General features: G+C 46.7%; 1 protein-coding gene across 2 annotated transcripts in view; it reads right to left on the bottom strand.

Moving 5' to 3' along the window:
- Positions 1-20,110, bottom strand: part of MYO5C (myosin VC) — a 114,102-nt gene that overhangs the window by 71,727 nt on the left and 22,265 nt on the right. For both annotated transcript variants that reach the window (XM_066341824.1, XM_066341825.1), the window contains exons 3-8: positions 16,870-17,035; positions 15,737-15,881; positions 11,455-11,611; positions 9,624-9,767; positions 6,897-6,978; positions 5,401-5,508 (exon numbers count right to left, since the gene is read on the bottom strand). In XM_066341824.1, the coding sequence (XP_066197921.1) occupies positions 5,401-5,508; positions 6,897-6,978; positions 9,624-9,767; positions 11,455-11,611; positions 15,737-15,881; positions 16,870-17,035 (802 nt within the window). The remainder of the gene's footprint in view (positions 1-5,400; positions 5,509-6,896; positions 6,979-9,623; positions 9,768-11,454; positions 11,612-15,736; positions 15,882-16,869; positions 17,036-20,110) is intronic.

Here is a 20,110-nt window from a genome sequence, read left to right as displayed (position 1 = left end):
TCCTAATTGGAGTGTGCCTCATGTTTCCTGCCGAGAACCTGACTGATGTGGGTGGGATATAATTTATAAATACATAACATAATCAGTCATGACGAAGGGATTAGGACATTTCCTGGAGCTGAAAATAAACCAAACCAGCTACTAGGAAAAACTGTGTGTGTGACTCCCATAAATTACAGCGGGGAACCTGCCAGCCGTGAGCAGGGCTTTGCTCGGTCAGAGCCCAGTGCAGGCGTGGGGTGGGCGGGGAAGCACCAGGTGGTGGTGATGACACCGCGGTGAGTCAGGCAGGTGGGGCAGGCTCACCCAGCGCGTGTCCATGCTCTCCGGTCTGCACCTGGATGGCACCTGGAATAGAGGCCCGCGACTGCCCCCATCCCTCCTGGCAGAAAGCAGTAGGCCCTCCACGCTGGAGAAGAGCTGCCACGGCCCCCGCTGCTTCCACTCGAGGACGCCCGGGGTATTTTAATAGCAGCTAGGTCACATTTGTAAATGATTTCAAGACCTAGGGAGTTTTCTCTTCTCCAAAGATTAAACAAAATCAAAGTCACACAAGATCTCAAACCAAAAAATATATGGATGACTCCAGCCTGCACTGGGTCTAGGCATTTGCCGCCTTTCTGTTTGGAGCTGACACCTCCATCCAAAGGACAAACTCCTCCAATGGAAACGCACCCCCGCACCGCCCGTGACAAACGACAGGTAAGCGATGAGGAAAAGCAACCGAAAACACGAAGTTTGGGAATCTCTGCTTCCACTCCTCTCCCTGTGATCCAAACTACTGTAAGTCACTTAACCCATGCCTTCCAGAATCGACAACCGTGAAGTGACTCCACAGCCATGCTGTGAGAGAAAGAACTGAAGCTCTCAGCTCAGTGATGACCGTCAGTGAGACGGAGACCAAGTCTGGCAAAAGCACTGCCGGCCAGAGTTAGATTTCAGTAAGAAACACAGCAGTCAAGTCCCTGGGGCTGGAGTCCTGGCTTCCTCTCACTGTTCCCAGGGTGTTCTTTCTGTCAGAGATCTAAACAGCCAGGCAGCGATCAAAGGACAGATTTGATGAGAGTGAGCAGGCGAACGAAGGAAAGGAGCTTCTGGTCAGAATGCATCGCCCTCCGCTTCCCCGGGGGCCGACTCGGGGTCGGCCGAGGACCTCCGGAGCAGAATGGCAGGGAGAGTGATGGAACCCTGCTTCTGCCAGGCACCATCCCCCGTCCTCTCCACGTGTCTGCTCTCCAATCTCCCAACTATATGAAGTAAGGACGAGTATTACTCCCGCTGAGCAGAGGGGAAACTAAGGCATAGATGGGTTAGGAAACTTGCCCAAGGTCATACAGTTTAACGCCAGTGACCACGGTGCCACGAGAAAGAACCTGTGGAGTTCATGAAGCTGCCTCAGCTTCTCCTGGGGTGTCTACCACGGAGGACCCTGACGACCCCATGCCAGGCAAAGAAGGCTGAGCAGGCTTCAGAGGCCCACCGACTGGGCATGTTGTGAAACTGGTTTGTGTATTGAACTAGATGACCTCCCTGTCAACCAGGATCATTTCTCTGCATTGTTTCCATAACAAAATACAGGAATGGGCAAGTCAGCCAACAAGTTCTTACTTAGCAATCATACTTTTAAAAGGGTGATGTGCTAGATAGAAGGTGACAGAGGACAATCTGACTTTGGGTGATGGGTATGCAACATAATTGAACGACAAGATAACCTGGACATGTTATCTCTGAATATATGTATCTTGATTTACTGATGTCACCCCATTAAGAAAAATAAATAAATAAAATTATTTTTAAAAATAAATAAATAAATAAAAAATAAAAGGGTGATGTGCCCAAGTGTGTTATAAGCCTACAGAAGATTCAAGTTACGCAGTCTGCCCTTGAGGAGGTCTCCAATGAAGGGGCCACTGAGGCACAGCCAGTGGGACAGGCAGTTTGAACAGTGTGCACATTGTGAGGAAACGCACTGTTGGACAGAACTTTCCAAAACGAGGTCCTCTATCTGTGCTATACAACACAGGAACTAGGAGCCACGTGTGGTTGTGAGCAGTTGAAACATGCCTGGTGTAGCTGAGGAACTAATTTTTAATTTAATTCAATTTTAATTAAAGTACTTGTGGCTGGTGGCAGTGTTGAACGGCACAGGTTGAAAGACCTGAAATCGACTCATAGCATACACCGGTGGTGAGGATCACAGGATGACAGCGATCTCAGAGTTACAGCAAGGTCATCTAGTTCCACGCGTGAATCTACTCCACAACAGTAAGTGGGCCTCTAGCGTCCTAACACAACATCTCCTTTGCCTGGCACTGGGTCATCAAGCTACTTCCAGGTTTGGACACACTGGGGTAAGGCCAGGTGTCTTCATGAACTGCACAAGTCTTTTCCCCACACTGCAAGAAAACTATAAGGAACTCATTAATGATTCTCATTCTATCATCCAGGACAAGGGTCATCAAATATTTTCTTACTTGGTTTTATAGCAGTACAGTTGATGTCACATTTATTTAATTCTGCTACCACGGCGTGAAAACAGCCACAGACCATACTTACACAAATGAGTGTGTCTATATCCCAGCAAAACTGTATTTACAAAAATAGGCTGCAACCTGCTGACCTTTGGTCCAGGGCATGTTTCAGTGATTCATGCAATGAGATCATGTCTTCATTAAATATGTACTGATCTCTGATATAGCATGCCACAGTGCATAAACCATTTTAGACATTATCTCTTACTCCTCACAACACCCCTAACAGCTATTGCAGTGGCTACTTCAAAAATGTAAGATGGCGCCAGGGCACCCCTCCCAGCATTTGTGTTCTGAGTAGTTTCCTCCCATAAGTTATGAGTCTGAGCTGGCCCTATAGCTTGCTTTTAATCATTAGCACACGGCAATAGTGAGACTGCATTACTTCTGAGGTTGGTTCGCAAAAAGCCCTGCCGAGTCCACCTGTGCCTGCTGGGACTGGCTCTGGGAGAAGGTGGCCACACACATGCGGTCCGTTTACCCTGAGACCAGCATGCTGTGAAGAAGTCCGCATGAGGAGACAGACATACACCTAGCCCTCAGCAGTCGGAGCCATCCCAGCCTACAGGAAAGGAGCCTGCAGAGGATCCAGCCCCTGTCACCATCATATAAGAATTCCCATGTGAGAAGCATCCAGAGCTTAGAATCACAAGAGATAATAATAGATTGTCAGCCTGACTAGGTGGTAGCCTAATGGATAGAGTGTTGGACTGGGATGCAGAGGACCCAGGTTCGAAACCCTGAGGTTGTCGGCTTGAGTGTGGGAACATAGACATGACCCCGTAGTCACTGGCTTGAGTCCAAAGGTTACTGGCTTGAGCAAAGGGTCACTGGCTCAGCTATCATCACCCAGTCAAGACACATATGAGAAAGCAATCAATGAACAACTAAGGTGCTGCAACAAAGAATTGATGCCTCTCTCATCTCTCTCCTTCCTTTCTGTCTGTCTCTCTCTCTGTCCCTTCACAAAAAAAAAGTCATTGTAAGCCATTAATATTTAGGGAAGAGCAATAGATAATTGGAACTAAATATTTTCATTATTGTTCAAGTGTACAGGTGGAAAATTGGTGCCCAGAGATAATAATTGACCTGCACGAGAGATCAAGGACCTATCTTATAACACATGAGGAATTGGAGCTAATATATAACAACAAATAATTAAGTACTAAATTGTGAGATCTAATGGCCAATGCATGGGCAATCAGAGGAGAGAGAGGATGTGGGCTAGCATCTTTAAATAACAGGCATATGGAAAGTTAACATGTGCGGATTCCTTTGTAGTCCTGGCATTCTGCCAGCCACACCCAGTCACCTGCTGAGCTATCTCTGGTCTTGCACTGATCAGAAGCTTTGACTGGCAGATGTGTGTGGAGTAATGCAAAATGGGAAAGAGAGCAACTATTGTTATAAATGCCATTTGGTAATCAGTCTTCTCAAACATGAGCTCCATGTAGAGAGAGTAGGGAGAGAAAGATTGGGAAGAGTACTTGCTTCACCTGTGTTAACCTCCTAGCAATCGAAAACTGGTTTCTCATAAGAAAATGAGATGTTTAACAGGCTCCCAGATACACAGAACAGACTCATAGTTGTCAGAGGAAAGAAGGGCTGGAAACTGGGTGAAAAAGGTAAAGGGATTGAGAAGCACAGATTGGAAGTTACAGAACAGTCCTGGGGATGTAAAGTATAGCATTGAAAACACAGTAAATAATACAGTGATACCTATGTATGGTGCCAGGCGGGTACTGGAAGTATCAGGGGGTACACTTTGTAAAGTATACGATTGTCTAACCAATATGCTATCTTCCTGAAACTAATGCAAAATAATATTGAATGTAAACTGTAATTTTAAAAAATTAAAAATAAATTTAAAAACGAGATGTTTGAAGAGCCTAAGTCCAATTCCAATTCCTGCCATACTTGCCACGTAACTTTGAGGAAACTGCTTATTAGCTCTGTACCTCAGTTTCCCTGTTGTAAAACACAGGAAATACTAGCATCTACTGCGTAGGTAAGATTTAAATGAGTTAATAAGCGTAATAAAGTACTTAGGATGATGATACCCAAGTTCCATATGTTTCCACTATTTTATCATCAGCAGCATACCCACGAAGGCCATGGGGGTCAATACTACACTTCTGAAGTGAGTGAGATCATGGCTTTTACCAGGCTTCTGGGTCAGCCCAGAAGAGCTTACAAACATCCACGGGGCTTACAGCCCAGGCCTCTCCTAGCAACCCAGCAAGGCCAAGGTCAAAGAGTTGATTGCTAGATCTTTTCAGGGAAAGGCACAGTCATGATCACTTGGCCTCTATGTTCTGATTGGCTCATTCTAAATTTAGGATTTATTAGGAATCTTCAAAATACATGTATGCTGGGCATCCCTGCCCCCTCTTTCTTGTTTTTTTTTTTTTTTTTTTTTTTTTTTTTTTTTCTGAAGCTAGAAACGGGGAGAGACAGTCAGACAGACTCCCGCATGCGCCCGACCGGGATCCACCCGGCACGCCCACCAGGGGCGATGCTCTGCCCACCAGGGGGCGATGCTCTGCCCCTCCAGGGCATCGCTTTGCCGCGACCAGAGCCACTCTAGCGCCTGGGGCAGAGGCCAAGGAGCCATCCCCAGCGCCCGGGCCATCTTTGCTCCAATGGAGCCTTGGCTGCGGGAGGGGAAGAGAGAGACAGAGAGGAAGGAGGGGGGGTGGAGAAGCAAATGGGCGCTTCTCCTGTGTGCCCTGGCCGGGAATCGAACCTGGGTCCCCTGCATACCAGGCAGACGCTCTACCGCTGAGCCAACTGGCCAGGGCCTCCCCTCTTTCTTAAATTTGTTTAAAAGAGGAAACGGTCACACCTTGGAGAGGATATCTGCACTTACCCAGTAGTGTGAAGGTCTTCTGCGTCTCTACCATGTCCGCTCTGTCGTCCACACCCTCAATGACAGTGCTGCCACCCATTCTCGTGTAACTGAACTCTGCCGCACTTCCTGAGACCGAGAGTAAGGCTGTTATGTCTGTGACACAGAGACTTGGACATGCATGTGTGTGTCAAAAGCAGGGTAATTCTTAATAAGCCATATTAAACATTTTACACACCTTATGCCATTTATTCCTTAGACTTCTACACGGCAGACTCAGAAGCTGGGGCTGAGAAGCATGAAGTGACTTTCTGTACTGATGGCAGGGCGAGAATTTAAACACAAGCCTGACTGCAAAGCTCATGCGTTTTGATCCCACACCTAACAATTTTATCATTCAGCTTTCTGTGTCAAATTTCTATACAAATGTCTATGCCACGGACATTTTTTAGTGAGATTATTAAATGTATAATGAACTACACACAATTAAGATGTACACTTGGGGCCCTGGCCACTTGGCTCAGTGGTAGAGCATCGGCCTGGCCTGCGGGAGTCCCAGGTTCGATTCCCAGCCAGGGCACACAGGAGAAGCGCCCATTTGCTTCTCCACCCCTCCCCCTCTCCTTCCTCTCTGTCTCTCTCTTCCCGTCCCGCAGCCAAGGCTCCATTGGAGCAAAGTTGGCCTGGGCACTGAGGATGGCTCTATGGCCTCTGCCTCAGGCGCTAGAACGGCTCTGATTGCAACAGAGCACCGCCCCAGATGGGCAGAGCATCGCCCCCTGGTGGGTGTGCCAGATGGATCCCGGTCGGGCACATGCGGGAGTCTGTCTGACTGCCTCCCCGTTTCCAACTTCAGAAAAATACAAAAAAACAAAAACAAAAAAAAAGATGTACACTTTGATAAATTTGATGTATACCCTTATAAAGCCATCACCACGAGCAAGATAATGACCTCAGTATAATGACATCCAATATCTGAACAGCAGGTTACCACTCAGAAAGCTCTACCACGTTCACTATCTACACTCTGTTTAGCACACAAGGCATGGATACTACCCTCATGTGACTTCATATAATAGTGACCTTGAGTCATCAATTAAGTTTAAATTATCATAGAGATACTCTGCCTCATAAAGGAAATATGTCATACATGTTAGAAAAACAGCCGTCCAAGGAGTTCAGATAAAAAGAAAAGTTTGGGGACTAAAAGTTTGACAACCAGTAAGTTCTGGTTGTCAGAAGGCTTATTCAGGTGGTTCTAGCTGGGTGAACACAACCACCTTCGTCATGACCTCTGAAAAGAACCCTGACATTGAGGGGCTTCCCCCCTCCCTGGGCCCACCCCATCCTTCAGCCCCAATCTACTTCCTTAGAGGCATCAATTCTATCCAAAACCCAAGGATTTTATATCTTTACACAGAATTCATTTTTTTAAAGTGATGTTACTTTAAGAAAAAATTAACCAGGATTTAAACCCTTACATAAAAGAGCGACTTCACGTAGCATCCATTACGTACCCAATTTAAGATGCTTAAATTCTGACTTCTGGGCTGATGCACAAAGCTGATAGAAAATGTGGTAATTTCGTTCATTTTCTGACTGTAAAAGAAAGAAAAGTCCCCAAATTACATCACCTTTTATAAGTGAAAATGTGAAGTTTCTACCAGAGGGTCTTAGATGCTAATCTGTATTGCTAAGTCTGCTTGCTCTCAGGGTCCCTGGCCTCTATGTGTTCTGGCTGCGCTCCGTAATGCTGTGACCCTTGCTCTCAGGGTCCCTGGCCTCTACGTGTTCTGGCTGCGCTCCGTAATGCTGAGACCCACCAGGCTCCCTCCGCAGCCTGCAGGCAGGCCCTCCCCCTCATACAGGGAGCACAGGTGGCCCAAGCTGGTCCTCCAAATAATGACCCCAAAGAAAATATTATTGAATGAAAACATTCTGTGCAATGGAAATACTATAATTTTACTCATTGAAATTTTTTTTTTTTTTGTATTTTTCTGAAGCTGGAAACAGGGAGAGACAGTCAGACAGACTCCCGCATGCGCCCGACTGGGATCCACCTGGCACGCCCACCAGGGGCGATGCTCTGCCCACCAGGGGGCGATGCTCTGCCCCTCTGGGGCGTCGCTCTGCCATGACCAGAGCCACTCCAGCGCCTGGGGCAGAGGCCAAGGAGCCATCCCCAGCGCCCGGGCCATCTTTGCTCCAATGGAGCCTTGGCTGCGGGAGGGGAAGAGAGAGACAGAGAGGAAGGAGGGGGGGGTGGAGAAGCAAATGGGCGCTTCTCCTATTGCCCTGGCCCGGAATCGAACCCGGGTCCCCCGCATGCCAGACCGACGCTCTACTGCTGAGCCAACTGGCCAGGGCCCTCATTGAAATTTTTAAGAAAATCATCATAATGCAAGGCTTCCTGTCACTCTCCTCCTGGGCCAAAACAATGAGAAGTTTTTCCATCTTACTTAAAAAAAGAAAAAGGCTTTTTTTTTTTCCTTTTTTTTATAAGAGAGGAGAGAGAGAGAAGTGGGGAGAAGAACAGGAAGCATCAACTCTCATATGTGCCTTGACCAGACAAGCCCAGGGCTTCAAACTGGCGACCTCAGTGTTCCAGGTGGAAGCTTTATTCACTGAACCCCCACAGGTCAGGCCAAGGCTTTCTTTTGAACTCCACCTCACTAACCCTAATCCCATCCTCTTCCTGATAAAAAAGCCAATCTAACAGCTTCAGCTGTTTAAAACAGTTGTGTTTTTTTTTTTGTTCTAGAAAGATAAACTTGATTTTTAAACTAATAATTTTTTAAAGATTTTATTTATTGACTTTAGTGGGGGGAAAGGGAGAGGGGTGAAGAGCAGGAAGCATCAACTCACAGTAGATGCTTCTCGTATGTGCCTTGACTGGCAAGCCTGGAGTTTCAAACGGGCAACCTCAGCGTTCCAGGTTAATACACCGCCATGGGTCAGGCACACACTGTAATAATTGTTTTTAAGTGTCCCAAATCAAAAGTCATAATCTTTTCTGTAGGACATACAACTCCACTGGTATTGCATATACCTGTCTTTTCTTTTTTTTCAGTATGGAGTTTCCTCAAAAAATTTAAGAATAGAGCTACCGTATAATTCTTCTAGGTATCTACCCCCCAAATTTGACAACATTTATTAGCAGAGATCTATGCAATAATATGGTAATAACTATGTATAAGTTCCAGGTGGGTACTAGAAATATTAGGGGAATCACTTTTTAAAGTATATTAATATCTAACTACTATGCTGTATACCTGAAACTAATACAAAATAATGTTGAATGTAAACTGTAACTGAAAAGAAAAAGTGTATGTATCCCTATGTTCATTGCAGCATTATTCACAATGGCCAAGACGTGGGAACAGCCTACATGTCCTTCAGTGGAAGACTGGATCAAGAAGATGTGGTACATGTACACAATGGAATGCTACCAAGCCATAAAAGGGATAAAATATTGCCATTTGTGACAACATGGATGGACCTTGAAAGTATGTATTATAAGTGAAATAAGTCCAATGGAAAAGGATAAGAACAATATGATGTCAGTCATATGTGGGATAGAAAAAAAAAGCATCAAATGAACAAATAGAACAAGCACCCAAACAAACAAAAAACCCAGACTCATATATACAGACAGAATGATGTTTATCAGAGAGAAAGGGGGTGAGGGGAGGATGAAAAGGGTGAAGAGGGTCAACTATGTGGTGACAGAACAGAGATTAGACTTCAGGTAATGGGCACAAAGGATAGTATACAGATGTCATATTATGTTGTACACCTGAGCTTTATATAATGTTACTAATCAAGGTTCCCAAGTAAATTTAATTAAAAAATTTAAAAATATTTTTTAAGCCTGATCTGTGGTGGCACAGTGGATAAGGCATCGACCTGGAATGCTGAGGTTGCTGGTTCAAAACCCTGGGCTTGCCTGGTCAAGGCACATAGGGGAGTTGATGCTTCCTGCTCTCTCTCTCTCTCTTACTCTCTCCTCTCTCTAAGATGAATAACAAAATCTAAAAAAAAAACCAAAAAACATTTGGCAGCACCTTTGGAATAAGAAAAACATTTTTAAAATATTTTTTAAGAAACAGAGAAGAAAACCAAATTGCAAATGAAAGATAGGAATATATTTTAGTCTCAGACAATGTAGGTTGTCTAATAAGTATATGAAGGTAAATGATACTTAAACAGTTGAGGAACAGGAAACTTAATATTTTTACCCTTACTTGAAAGACAACTCTGGATTTCTCCAGCAAGTAAGTTCTCATGTTGGCTCCTATAATTTGATTCCTCTCATCAAAACTGATTTCTGTGTATTTCCCAAACCGACTGCTGTTGTCATTGCGGGTGGTCTTGGCGTTCCCAACAGCCTACGAAACAGAGGACTCTCTTGAAATAACCACGTTAAAAAGACCTTGGCAGTAATATTATTGATGCAGTTTTAGTAAAACCCAATCCTGTATGCTGGGGGGAGGCCGGAGGTGCGGAGAGAGCAGCCAAAGGCTCACAGGGAACGCCTGCTACTCAAGGCTCTTCTCGTTCTTGCTGGGGGACACTGAGCAGAACCAGAGAGAGCACAGGTTCCGACGTTTCAGGGCCCCGGGTTCCTTTCTTACTATCTGCGTGATGCTACAAATGTCATTTCATCTCTCTGTAATATGGGAAAAATAAGCATCGTACAGAATAGGGAGGAAAATGAGACACTATAAAGTGCCTCAACTCATCCATACTGCAAATATCATAAATGCTCAATTAAAAGTCCACACCCTTCATTCAACCTCTATTTCCATCCTTAGCCCTTACCACTTTCCTACTCAAAATTTCTACTCAACCAAAAAACTGCCTTCTCCCATCCCTCCCACACTCAGCATGATTTTAGCTTTTTCACTTCTATCCTTGAGTTCCATCTCTTCTGCCCAACTCCCTCCCTGAGCACCTTCACCTAGAAGTGCCCTTCTAATGCACATAGACTGTACTTCTTGCTCAGGTCATCCTACTTTATTACAGCGTTTATTTACGGAGCCCCTGCGATGGGCCACAGGCTCAGCAGGCAAAGGTGAACCAAACAGACACGGTCTTGCCCTTCAGGGAGCTTACAGGCCTGTGGGCAGGGCCAGCCTGAACAAGTAAGCACAGGAAATTACCCACTGGGCACTTAACAGGGAAGGTTTTTTCTCCATTGCTATCTTTGACTATTTAACTTTAAAATACGGTTATGTTAGAGGAGTTCTAAAACTTGGGGACTGGGTCTTACTCTTTTCCATTATGCCCCATATTATCTGGCACAGTGGCTTAAACAAAATAGGTGGTCTGATAAATAGCCACTGAGGAGAAGACAGAGAGGAGAGGTCTATAAATGTAATATACTTAATTACTTGCTATACTTCTGAATAAATCCAAACCAATCCTCTTCCCATTTTGCAAGGCAGCCAGAGCTGGCCTTTGGGTCCTCCCCTGAGCTTTTCAGATGCCCCTTGTTCTGAGAGGGCAGGGCTGTGCCCTTACCCCTGAGTGCTAACAGGGCTGGCCTTGCCCACACCTCTGACCACTGGTGTTATGCTGATGAATCCCCTGGAGGGAAAGAGGAAGAGCCTTGATATGTGGCATTTGCCAATTTTTAAGGTGTAGATACTTCCACGATGACTGATTTCAAACTACCATAGATTTAACATAGCTCACAATAAAATTCCTGAATATTTAACCATCAGCTCAGGAAAGCTGGTGCCGGTTAGCTAGAGAGCTGTCCTGGTCTCAGTGGACTGGTGTCTGTGGTTTATTCCCTTGGGATATAAATGGAATCAGGGGACTCCTGAAACCTGGCGGGAGAATTTCTGGCACAGCAGGCAGAAGAGGGGAGCCTCAGAAGCAGCAAGCTGCCCCCCTCTTCCTCAGAGCCCACTGGGGAACAGCGCTCCAGACTCTGTCCTCCGCTCACCTGTTTGGTCTTTAAAGGGTGGGAGCTGTGGTTAGCCAGGGCACCATGTACACAGACCAACCCACCTGTCCAGCATCACACACCGCTGCCCCATCCCACCCCCAGCCCACCCTGGTACGCACCTCGGTTATGGGGTTAGATGCCAGAACCTTGTCTTCCACGTGGGCAGTACTGCTCGACTTGCTGACGGTGGCAAAGTACCTCATGGCATAGCGAGCAGACACTGTCTTTCCAGCGCCTGACTCCCCGCTTACAATTATTGACTGATTTTTATTGTTTCTAAAGGAAACAAATGAAAGGGTGTTTAAAGTGTTCATTTCTCCCCATTAAAAAGGCAGTGTCTACTCATTTAGGAAAATGCAGACAATCTGGAAGGGAAACTTTGATTCATCACTCTAATCCAGCAATTTTCACCCAGTGTGCCGTGGCGTGGCGTGGCGTGGCATACCGGTGCACCACAAGACTTTTCCAAACATGCAATACTTGTCCTGACCTGTGGTGGCTCAGTGGATAAAGCATTGACCTGGACCACTGAGGTTGCAGGTTGGAAACCCCAGGCTTGTCTGGTCAAGGCACATATGGGAGTTGATGCTTCCTGCTCCTCCCCCTTTCTGGCTCTCTCTCTCTCTTTCTCTCTCTGTATCTCTCTCCTTTCTAAAAATGAATAAATAAAATCTTTTTAAAAAAACATGCAATACTTGACTAGTCAGGAGCACTGACCTCTTGTCCCTTAGATTGTCAAATAAAAACAATGACAACAGCCAACACAGCATCAGCCATCCAGTGTGAATGAATCAAAATTACATTTACTTTGTTTTTGTCAGCTCAGCAAAAAATATGTTTGTTGGTGTACTGCAGAATTTTAGTAATTAGTTGTGTGCCATGAGATGAAATAGGTTTGAAAATTGCTGCACTAAAGTAACTATTTTCAGCATTCCAGTGAATTTCCTTCTAGTCTTTTTTCCTATGTGACCATGCAGAACTCACGATTTTGTTTCCTGCTGTCTCCTGTGCTGAGGGTCCCCAAGCCCAATCCCAGGTTCAACGGTCCACTGGGAGGACTCACAGGACACAGCATTTGGTGGTACTCATGGCTAAGACTACACCAAAAGGACACAAACTAACTCAGCACAGGGGAAGACATCTGGGGGCAAGTTCAGAGGAAGCCAGGTGTAAACTTCCAGGAGTCCTCTCCCAGTGGAGTCACACAGGACACAACTCTTCCAGCAAAGAACTGAGACAGCACATGAGAAATGTTGTCTCACTGGGAAGCTCATTATAGACTCAGTGCCCAGAGTTTTTACTGGAGGCTGAGCACGTAGGCATCCCTTAACAGATAACCAAAATTCCAGATGCCCAGAAGAAAGCAGATGGTTAGCATGAACTACATTGTTTACATAAACCATTTAAGCTTAGGTACAACGAGCCACTCTTATCAATAAAGAAATGGTGAGAACCTTCCTGAAATCCAAGTTCCCAGAGCCAGCCCAGGGCCATCTCTGCAAACAGGTCTCTAAAGAAAGCAGTCTCCGGCCTATGTCAACACTCCTTTCTCCATATACCCACTTAAATATAAAAATATTTTAAAGACATTATTTGGAGAGCAATTAATTCAAAAGATGCTTGGGAATATAAGTGTTCTGTAAGCCAAAATGCTGTTACATAATTTAGGATCTTAAAAAATGCATTAAACTTTTCATAAGATTATGATAGTACAGTGGTAGTCAACCTGGTCCCTACCGCCCCCTAGTGGGCGTTCCAGCTTTCATGGTGGGCGGCAGCGGAGCAACCAAAGTATAAATAAAAAGATCGATTTAACTATAGTAAGTTGTTTTATAAAGATTTATTCTGCCAAACGTAGCAAAAAATCTAACATAAAGTACTTGGTAAGTAATTATTATTATATGCTTTAACTTGCTGTAACTCTGCTTTATAAATTTTATAAAGTAAAGTTACTTCCCTACTTTATAAATCCCCATTACTGTGGAACCGGTGGACCGTTAGAAAATTTTACTACTAACGGAGATACAAAAGTGGGCGGTAGGTATATAAAGGTTGACTACCCCTGACGATAGTAAAACATTATAATGCCATTTTATATATCTATTGTAGCACGGCTTATGTGTCTGTGGCTTCGTAAATATTTTATAGGATTCTCATTTAAGCCTCACAAAAATCCTACGCCACTTATATCCATTCTACAGACGAGTAAAACAGTGATTCGGAGATAAAGTGACTTGACCCAGGGCATGGAGCACAGCCTCCCTTGTGAACACTGGAGAGGACCTGGGAGACAGAGCAGAGCTCCTGGTTCAAAGGAGGAAGCTGTGGCTCTGAGGTGAATGACACCCCGGTGCCCCTCGGCCAGGGGGACAGGGCTGGGTTATTCATATCAGGCTCTCTTGACACCAGTCTAGTCTCGGCAAGCCCCACAGGAACCTGGCTCATGTCTGTCCCGCTGTGGCAGTTAGACAGATAGACCTGTGGAGAAAACTGGCTTGGCAAGCTTGAGCCCGGCTCAGGCCTGTGGCTCCACGCAGCTCACACTGCTGACGCCCGGGAGCAGCGCTGGTCCCTTGGACCTGCAGGGAACCAGGGCAAATGCTAGAACCACAGGTGTTCTAGGGTTGGAAAGAAACTTGTGGCAGGAACCAAGGTATCTGGTTATTAGTTGGTAACTCCCTACCTGACATTCATTGACCTCTTTCTTCCCAAGGCCCTGATTTTTAGGTGGCACAGTGCCACCCATATGAAAAACTACATATCCCCACTTCCTTTGTGGCTAGGCATGGCCATGTGAGTAGGTCCTGGCCAATGAGCTGTGATCAGAAGTGCTCCATGGGGCTTCTGGAAAGGGGCACAACTTATCTGGGAGGGGCACAACTTCCCCTGGGACACTCTGTATATGGAGGAAACAACCAAATCTCAGCCTGGCCCTGAAGAGAAGGCCCACCCTGGGACAGGGGGCTGCAAGGCAGTGGGTCCTGGAAGACGAGGAGGAAGTGCGGTGCGGCCCTGGACTGCACAGCAGACGCCTCTACAGGAGAGCCACACAGTTCCGCCTGGTTCAAGCTGTCATTATTTTCTCCTGAGTATAAGCAATGGCGCTTGGAATGGGTGCTCTCCGAGCCTCCAGCTCACTGATGCAGACACGGGGGTTGAGGAGATTGGGCACTGTGCCCGGGGTTATATGGTAACTAATGAGCAGGTCCGGGTCCCACGCTTCAGGTTTTCATCTGCGCAATGAGGGCAGTGAGGGGAGCTCCGCTGGTTTCTCCGGAGAGTTGGAGGACTCAAAGACCACTGTCTGCGACAGTGCTTTTGCAAACTGTACAGTGATCGACAAAGATAAGGTGGTGTTTTTATTCTTCACACTCTACAGATGAGGACATTGAAGCCAAAAGAGGGTGGTTCTGGGGAAAAGAAATCACATGTGGTGTTGAAAAGTCTGAGTGCAAATCCTAGCCTTCTACGTGCTGGGTGACCTTGTGCGGACGGCTCTCAATTCTGCTTACTTCCCAGGCCTCTTCATCACGGGCTGTTCTGAGGGCATCCAAGATGACGTACAGGAATGTATGCATGGCAACTGGTCCACAGGAGGCTTTTAATCAATGTTTGCTAGCAAAACAAGAACTCCACCAGGACATAAAAAAAAAAAACGTGGCAAAATGAGGGTAAAACCACAAATCTCTTATCTAACCAGGTGGTGGCACAGTGACTAGAGCATTGACCTGGGATGAAGAAGACTTAGGTTTAAAACCCCAAGGTCGCTGGCTTGAGCGTGGGCTCAACAGCTTGAACATGGGATGGCCAGCTTGAATGTCAGATCATAGACATGACCCCACAGTCTCTGGCTTGAGCCCAAAGGTCACTGGCTTGAAGCCCAAGGTCTCTGATTTGAGCCAAGGTTGCTGGCTTGAGCAAGGGGTCACTGGTTCAGCTAGAGCCCCTCCCCCCCCCATCAAGGCACGTATGAGAAGCAATCAATGAACAACTAAAGTGCCGCAACTATGACTTGATACTTCTCATCTCTCCCTTCCTGTCTGTCTCTCTCTCCCTTAAAAACAAACAAACAATTAAAAAAGCCTCCCCACAATTCTCCTACAGCTGAAACTTGTGCCCATCTATCATCGGAATAGCATTTGCTATTCCAAGATGGGTAGGACCAACTTTTGACTACCTAGAAGGAAGAAAACTGAGGAAACTCAGTTTAAAAAGGTCAGTTACATACTGAGTGAGGATCATTTGCTACTTGGTACAGGTAGTCTGCTCTACCAAGCACTCCCTCTGGTCTGATGGTCATATTTAATGAGACCAAGCCAGATGTCTCCCCTCCCCAGTGAGGACCCAGCAATGCAGGAGCATTAGGAGAGCAAGAGGAAGCCCCGCCTGGCAGGAGGCTACCTGGCCATCTGCTTGTATGCCTCTTCTGCCACAGCAAATATGTGCGGGTCCATGTCGCCCATGTTCTGCCCACTGTAGGCGTGGATGATGGCATCTCCATATATTGGCAGCTGCTTGTAAGGATTCATGGCCACCAAAATGATTCCTGAGAAAAGATGTCAAACACAATGATGGGATTCTTACTATCACCCGTTCCTCTAGCTTCTTTTGACAAACCCCAACTCTGCCACTTATTAAACCTTCTGTGTGACTTTGGAAAGGTCACTTCGTGCTCCAAATCAGTTCCTTGTTGATGCTACCTGCATATCTGGGCTACTCTGAGAGGGTTAGATGACAGGTGAGATTGCCCTAAAACCAAGAGATTTTGGCAATTCTTTCTTTTTCTTTTTTATTCAGTGAGAAGAGGGGAGGCAGAGATAGACTCCCACATGCACCCCGACAGGGATCCATGTGGCCAGCCCACTAGGGGTGATGCTCTGCCCATCTGGGGTGTTGCCTCATTGCTCAGCAACCGAGCTCTTCTTAGAGCCTGAGGCAGAGGCCATGGAACCATCCTCAGTGCTCGGGGCCAACTAGCTCCAATTGAGCCATGGCTGCAGGAGGGGAAAAGAGAGAGAGAGAGAAAAAAAAAAGAGAGAGAAGCAAGAGAGAGAGAGAAGTGAGAGGAGGAAGGGTAGAGAAACAGATGGGTGCTTCTCTTGTGTGCCTGATCCGGAATCAAACCTGGGACATCCACACACCAGGCTGACACTCTACCACTGAGCCAGGGCCGGTTTTGGCACTTCTCCATGTAAATATGATAATATCATTACTCCAAAGAAGTAATAAATCTATCAAATTCAATGAAAAACTCAAACACAAGCTTGATCTACATATTTTTTTCGTAGTCCAATCTTAGCTCTCGTTGAAAATTCTCCCCATCTAGACACTTCTTATGATAAACTCTCTAAGATCAAATGTCTGTACCTTTCAGATAGAACTTCGGGCAAATGTTTGGGTGTGATTACACCTTTTGACAAAAGTCAACATTCTTAATAGAAATGTAATGTGAAATGTATAGTCAGGATGACCTAGACAGCAGGCAGTAAGTTTGGTGCCATCCCTGCCCTCCAAGGGATGGACACTCTCCTTACCACTGTACGTGTAAATGAGTTTGGACTCTGCAAAGCGGACTCTGAGGTTGTGGAGCACGGCGGGCTCATGGAGGTAGCTGAGAGCCGTGAGGTCATTCTCACCCACGAGGATGTCAGGGTTCCGGAGCGGAGGCAGGGCTTCTGGATCAATGGAGTAATCCAGCTCCTACAGATAAAAAAAGAATTAAAGTTCTGGAAGTAAAAGATTTTTGGTGTTTCTGCTGGACCACTGTCTCTGCCCTACTGACCCGCTTTCAGAGTGATCCCTGACTCTCTGAAGACCAAATTTATTTGGAGCAATGAGAACATTATCTTCACGGCTGACTTTTAAAAAGTGGGAGCCAGGGGACCGGGTATTGGCTAGATGCCCTAGGATGAGTCACAGCCTCGCAGGGTCTCTCTTCTCTCACCTGTGAAAAGACTGGCTAGACTACAGAGCAGGGGCCCCACTTGTACATGGTTTCGAGATTGGGCGCCTTGGAAGTTTTGGGTTGAAAACAGAATTCTGCTGCTGGAAATGACACGATCACCTAAGGTCCTTTGTAGCTTTTAGGCTGGAGAACACTGTTGGCAGCTGACATGCTTCGTGATGAGAAGCTTCTGAAGGGGTCCATGCCGGCGGTGGTCTCTCTGAAAGAGGCCACACGTGGTCCTGAGGGCTCACTAACATCCTCACCCTGGGCTGAGCTGCCTGCCCAGGCTGGCCTCTCCTCTGCTGGACTTCACCCACTGTTCCAAAAGTAGCGGCCTGAGCAGAACAAAGGCCAGGTCAGCACGCCTTGTGGTGTCTGTCTCACAGACAGCTCGGCCTGCCAAGTGTCAGACATCTTCCACATCACAGTCCGACGCTCTAGCCACTGCGCCACCACCTGGTCAGAGTCAGACATCTGTAGATCTTACGGCCACCTCTTCCAACGCCCTTCACTCCTTCACTTTCCTTTCACGGCTTGGGGAAGTGGCTTGAACAAGCTTGTTTCCCTTCCACCTTCCCAGCCTGCCTTTCTTTCCATATACGGTCCTGGACCAGCTCACGGTGGCTCAGCTGGCCCTTAGCGAGTGACCACTATACGGACCCGATATCAAGCACTCAGCACTGGTTATTTCATTTAATCCTCAAAACTGCCTTCCAAGGAGAACATGGCTACCCTAATTAACGGGTAAGGAGACAGGTTCAGAGAGGTTGAGCTCCTTGTCCAAAGTCACACAGCTAATATGGGTCTGGCTGACTCTGAGGCCTCCGTCCTGATGCCTCCTATGAATGCTGACAAGGGTTTAGTCTGCTGGTTGCTTGGTCTGTTTTGCTTAAGGAGAGCGGCCTAGGGCGGTCCAGGACAACCGTTCCATTGACAATGCAATCATATATCTGTGGGCCTGCTTTAAGAGAACAGTCTTCATCTACCCACTTTTATTCTGAGAACAAAATTAATAAAAATGCCACTCGTACATAATTTTTACATTCCCTATGAGTTTTTCTGTTATTTGTTTTAAATTAATTAAATTTTCCAGTTCAGCCAGTGTGTGTGTGTGTGTGTGTGTGTGTGTGTGTGAAAGAAACAAAGAAAGAGAGAGAGGAAGACAAACAGAACAGACAGTCTAAGGGAGGGGAGAGAACGTGAAGAACACCGGACTGAGGGTAGGAGGCAGAGATGCCATTTTCCTACACAGAGCAGGTTTTGTCCTTCATGGTATGGACAAAGAGTCCAGTTACAGAGCAGTCTGGCTGCCTGCCATCTTACCTGCCTGTCCCTCCTCCTCTGGGTGGCTGGATCAGGGCCAGGAACGTTGCTACCTGAAGCCCTGTTGATATTACTAAAGCAGCAAATGTCACCGCAGCAGCTGAGATTTTTCTCCCAGAGCCGTCTGATCCCTAATCAGAACCCTGCCTGCCCAGGACGCACTCGACACAGACTGCAGGAGCTGCAGGTGGGAGAGGAAAGGCTGAGTGTGGGCACAGCGTCCTCTCGCTACACCTGCTGCACCTGCACACGCCACCTGGATTAGCTCATCTGCTCTTCACTGACCCTCCCTGTGATGCTGTACTGTTCCTAACTCCGTCTTACATATGAGGAGATCAAAGGGCTCACTGTCACAGACTAGTGAGTTGCGGTGGCAGGTTCTGAACCCAGATATTCTGATTCTAGAGGATGTGCCCTTAATTTCTACGTTTGTCTTCCTTCTAGTTTCTCAGGAAATGACTCCTACATCCAAGATACTCTCCCTGGAAACATTGTGTCCTATCTCTAAGAGGCCATCTGCATGCTTTGGAAATTCCAGCATTTCAATATTCGTATGATATTCCCCAGACCAACTGTGGCATCCAGATGGATCCAGAATCCTCTGTCCAGCTCTGTATCCAGATGCCTCGTTCTAAAAGGCAGGGCCACCTTAGCTACGGATCTAGTGGGATGTCATTAGCACTAGGGGAGGGACAGGAAGACTTGTGATGGATAATTAAAGCAAAGGCAAAATCTGCAGAAGCTGGTCATCAAAAGGCATAGCCAGCCTTTGAGAGAAACTCCTCATCAACGTTCCATTGTGGGAACAACTGCTGATCTTCCTGCTCAACCTCCATCTCCCTCTTGCCACACCAACACTGACAGAGGCCCCTCACGGTGTCACACAAAGCTGGACATTACTTTCCACTTGTACCATCTCCCGTCACTTCCCTACTCGTCCCTCGGTGCTCCCTCCTGGAGGTCCCAATTCTTACAAGTTTCTATCCATCCACAGCCTGACTCGCTCTTCCTGTTCCCCTCTCACACCTCCCTCTCCCTCCCCATTTTCCATCTCCCTCCTCTATTTCTCTTCATCTTCCCTCCTGATATTGTTCTCCGACAGTTTATGCCTGGGGCTCAAACCACTTCCCTCTGAGTGTCTTGTCTTTGCTCAGTCTCTGTGCTGAGATGTAGGAAACCAAAATGGCCAACCAGCTGTCAGCACTCTCCCATCCAGGCTGAATCCCTGGAAATGCAGCACTGTGCACAGAGCCGTCTGCTGCATCTTATTACAGAGTGAGGTAGGGAACGTTTGCCTTCATTTGGGCAGCATGGGATGAGTGCAGGGTGGGTGGGGGACAGGGGGAGTGTTACAAACACGAGTGCATTCACAGACAGCTGGCCAGTCTGAGTGCCCCTTATGTGCCCTCCCTGGCTGCTCCCCCGGGACCGTTTTCCCAACCCACCACATACCCTGGTTACCCCCCTTTTTAAAATTCATTTTAGAGAAGAGAGACAGAGAGAGA

This window comes from Saccopteryx leptura, chromosome 6 (assembly GCF_036850995.1).
Source record: "Saccopteryx leptura isolate mSacLep1 chromosome 6, mSacLep1_pri_phased_curated, whole genome shotgun sequence".
Taxonomy (NCBI): domain Eukaryota; kingdom Metazoa; phylum Chordata; class Mammalia; order Chiroptera; family Emballonuridae; genus Saccopteryx; species Saccopteryx leptura.
Note: the sequence above shows the minus strand (reverse complement) of the source record. Positions and strands in the feature narration are given on the sequence as shown.